The sequence below is a fragment of the Aphanomyces astaci genome, assembly GCF_000520075.1.
Source record: "Aphanomyces astaci strain APO3 unplaced genomic scaffold supercont1.314, whole genome shotgun sequence".
Lineage (NCBI taxonomy): Eukaryota > Oomycota > Saprolegniomycetes > Saprolegniales > Verrucalvaceae > Aphanomyces > Aphanomyces astaci.
Genome location: NW_009798577.1, coordinates 1 through 4,324, shown reverse-complemented (window position 1 = coordinate 4,324; position 4,324 = coordinate 1). Strand labels below are relative to the sequence as shown.

General features: G+C 50.4%; 1 protein-coding gene across 1 annotated transcript; it reads left to right on the top strand.

Moving 5' to 3' along the window:
* Nucleotides 1-1,504: 1,504 nt before the first annotated feature.
* On the top strand, nucleotides 1,505-3,493 carry H257_19022 (hypothetical protein; the record flags this gene model as incomplete). Its single annotated transcript, XM_009848178.1, has 2 exons — nucleotides 1,505-1,741; nucleotides 2,612-3,493. 2 exons carry the CDS (start codon nucleotides 1,505-1,507, stop codon nucleotides 3,491-3,493), a joined length of 1,119 nt encoding a protein of 372 aa, XP_009846480.1.
* Between the last annotated feature and the right edge of the window lie 831 nt (nucleotides 3,494-4,324).

The window sequence follows — 4,324 nt, the reverse complement described above, 5'->3', positions numbered from 1 at the left end:
CGATCACCACTATTTCTCGCACCATGTTACTGCATCGTATTTACCACAGTTGTGGGGTGAAGATATATTTTGTGCAGTGTTGCTCACGAACACCCTGCGTCTACCTCAATTAGTGGGGGACACGCCGCATCGCCTGTGGCATCAATGCCATGTAGACTATGGCGCCTACGTATTTTGGGTGCAAGCCTTACACCCTTGTAAGTACATCCATGCGTGTGAACAAGCTGCCTCGGAGGCATATTGTGTACGTACAATGGCTCACCCGAGACGTCTCAAGGGTTCAAGCTACTGAACATTGAGACACAAACCGCGTTCTCATGTATGTCGCCCCTGGGGGGGGTAGATTGATGATACCTCGACCTTCATTTGGGGAGGCTGCCATACCTGCGCTTTCACCTTTTGGGGAGGCGATGACCACCACACCTCAACCCACACTCGGGGGGCTTTAGTTTGTGGTTCGGTGTACGGAGTTTGGCAAGTACATGTCGTACTAGAAGTACTCCAATTGCCCCTTTGGGAGGCATCAACTTTGCCATACTCCGCCTCCACCACGGAAGTTATCCACAACTCCGACATCCAAACGTCGTCGATTGTTGTCCAACAACCCGTAACAATCAGCGTCGATGATGGCGAACTGGTCCTCATGGCTCCCTAATGGACATGTTGCAACCTATCAAACAAGGGTGCGCTTTCAGATGCACGACCTTGGGGTTCTCAAGTTTATTCTCGGATTTACATTGTTCGAGATCGTTCTGCTCGAACTCTCGCAATTCATCAGTCCCAATATGAAACCTCGAACATCATGAGGTTTAGCATGGAGAATTCCAATCCTCACTCCAATGGAGTTCAAGGTCAAGCTGTCTGAGTAGATATATCCTCAGAACGCGAGTTCATGGTGGGCACGACACATCCGTCGGTCGTCGACAGCATCATGAACTCATGATCAGCACCCGACTAGACCTGGCATGCGTTGCCCTACAACTGTGCCAGTTTCTCACGAGCCCCGGCCCTGCTACATGCAGGAGGCATGTGCGCAATCGCATACATCCAACGAACGATAGACTACGATCTCGTCGTAGGTAGTGCGTATGATCACTCCATCCGCATCACGCGCATGTAGACAGTGACTACGCCAACTGTGTTGATGCGTCGCAGGTTTAGTGTGACATTTTACCGCTACTCTGCGATATCTCGGATCGCTAAGAGAATTGCGATGCATCGTCCTCTCGACAACGAGGCAGCGCTAATCCTTCTTTGCAAATTTGCACAAGGGTGCCTGAGTTTCAAACAGGCAGTCGGTGACATGGGACATCTCATCACCACAGCTATTCCTCTATACGAGGTCAATAAGAGCACCATCCAGATCGTGAATCACTCTGGACATTATGAGCGTACGAATCACATTGACGTACGTTACCATTTCGAGAACCACCTCAAAGAACAATAGACTTATGTCATTTTCCACCGATACACGACCTCAGGTCGAGGATATCAATACCCCTAGATGGCACAATGTTCTGCGCTCTGCGTAGTCAACTCACGGTGGGACAGCTGGCGTCCTTCAGCACCCTCAGGCGAATACCAGGGAGCACGAACTCCGGCCTCTCAGCCCGTGACTGAGTGGACGTGCCAGGGGGACGCCCTGAAGCATGTTGGCTCGACATCGGGGGGTGACGGCATCCCGGTGGTTACTCGATCCATCCGGCCCTTCCACGGCATGTCGTTCGGTAAGGGCCAATCGGTAGGGACCTGCTGAAATGAGTTGAGTCCCGGACAGACGACGGTGTAACCAGTGGTGGTTACACGCACTGAGCGGTTAAGCTCAGTGAGCCAAGGACCTGAGGAAACCTGGGACTGAACCAGCGACAATCGGTGTGTCCTTGTCCTACTTAGATCAGGTGTAAAGTGATCTATAAGTAGACGCGCTCCCAACTGAGCCAAAAGAACTGGTCAATCTGGTCATGAGATTGTTACGAGAATGAGTACTCTCGACTCCAGTGATGTAACAAATCACTTGCGGTTCAGGAAAAAAGAACGACTTTAAAAGGTATTGATCCCTGGAGCTCAGGGTTACGAATCCAAGGCACTGACGATTAGCCCACCGGTCCATTATGATATGGCTTCGAATTTTTGCTATCTTTACATGAAAACTCTGTCACTCCCACAACGATTTCCTCCATTCCGCAAAACTGGAGACATATCACTCTCAAACCAATATATGTGGCAAAGACCTCCAAAATCGAACGAAATTTCGACCAAGGATAGCCATTGAAAAGACGAGTACGGTGCTATTTTGAGATTTTTTTTATTGCTTCTTGGCGCTTCACAACCAAGGATCAAAGTTCCCGGCAGAGGTCTACGCAACGATATGTGTCGTTTGCGCATGATTTGAGCACGATTGGACGCGAAATGACTGAATTCCGTAAGTTTAAAGATTGGCTGTTATAGCTAGCACACTCCAGAGCCCCGGAAAAATTTCTGTGGGACAAGTTGTCGACGATACCCGATGCCACGCGCCACGACCAACCACGATCTCCCCGACGATTAAAGGTTGACTTTGTACCACGATCTTCTGGAGAACAAGCACAGCGGTCGCCTGGCCAGGGGCTAGGCAGCCGAGCTGCTCAAGAAGTATGGCATCTCAAGGCAAACGCTCTCCAAGATTTGGAAGCGAGGACAGCAATCTAGGGTCCTGTCGGGCCGAGCTGACGTAGCCTTGAGGAAGAAAGGTCGATCGGGGCGGCGACCCAAGCTCACCATGGACGAAGTTGAGGCCGCCGTAAAGAGAGTCCCGCCGCATCTGCGCAAGACATTTGCTTCGTTGGTAGCATCCAGTGGCATCCCACCGACGACGCTTTGGCGCGTGCTTCAGACGAAGAAGCTTCAACGGCGGACAAGTCGACTGAAACCGATGGTGACGGACAAGCACAAGGCCGACCGTGTTGAGTTCGTGCGGTCATTTGTTCGCGCGTCATCCGACGGCCAAATGCGGTGGTACGACATGCACAACCGCGTCCACATCGACGAAAAGTGGTTCTACCTGACGCTGGTAAATCGCCGGTGTTACATGTGGTACGATGAAGCTGTTCCTATCCGCAAGTGCAACTCGAAGCGTCACATCATCAAGGTCATGTTTATGACGGCCGTGGCAAGGCCACGGTTTGACTATACGACGCGAAGGATGTGGGACGGCAAAATGGGCATGTGGCCCTTCGTGTCGGTTGTGCCAGCGCAAAGGAAGAGCAAGAACCGCGACCGTGGAGCGCCGGTGACGACGCCGGTCACTGTGACGATGCCGGTCACTGTGACGATGCCGGTGTACCGGGAGTATCTGCTGACGCACGTGATACCGACGATCAAGGAAGTGTGGCCAGGTCGCCGCAGTGATCCCATCTACATCCAGCAAGACAATCTGCGCCCTCATGTTAAAGTCAACGACGCTGCCATGACGATGGTGGGTTGTGCAGACGGCTGGTCCATACAGCTTGTGTAGTCTTGGACCTGGGTTTTTCAACTCGATTCAGGCCTTGCAGCATCGTGAAGTTGTCAGTGGAATTGATGGCCTTGTTGCAGCAGTGCACAGAGCTTTTGACGATCTCGAGTGGGGCGTTCTGGACAAGACTTTTGTGACCCTTCAGAGGGTCATGGGTGAGTCATTGAAGATTGGAGGCGACAACGCATTCAAGTTGCCGCACTCGCAGAACGACAAGACAGCAAGGCTCGGTCCAGTTGCTCCTGTCATGTGTGATCCAGATGTAGTCAAAGTTATCGAAGCGATGAATGCCCGGAAGGACTTCGAACGTAGGGTAGATAACCTTTCTAGTGTGTTGTCAGCTTGTGATATTGAGGGAGTGATCAATACGTCCAATATTGATCATCTCTGTACAATTGTCGAGTCCATGACGACATAAGTTGCAGCATATCATGCTTGCTCTTGTCGTAATGCCAAGTCTATGAATAAAAACACAGTTTTTCGCCGTACTGTGTATACAAAAGATAAGATAACAATATGGCGAAAAGCAATGTCTCCAGTTTTACGGAATGGAGGAAGTAGTAGATAAATACTTCGAAGTAGTATTAATAGTATGGGAAATCAGCAATAACGTTACGGAAATATCGTCCAGGAATTAAGACTTACGGGACAGCATTGAATATTAATACCAACCTTGGATACTATGGTTAATATAATATAATTGTTGAATTAAAAGCGTGGATGACATGTGGATGAAATTTGGATGACATTGGATGAAGTTGTGGATGAAACCTAAAGTAGTGACCAAGCCTGACGTTGGCCCCGAGCGCCCGGGAGGCCGTCTGCGCAAGC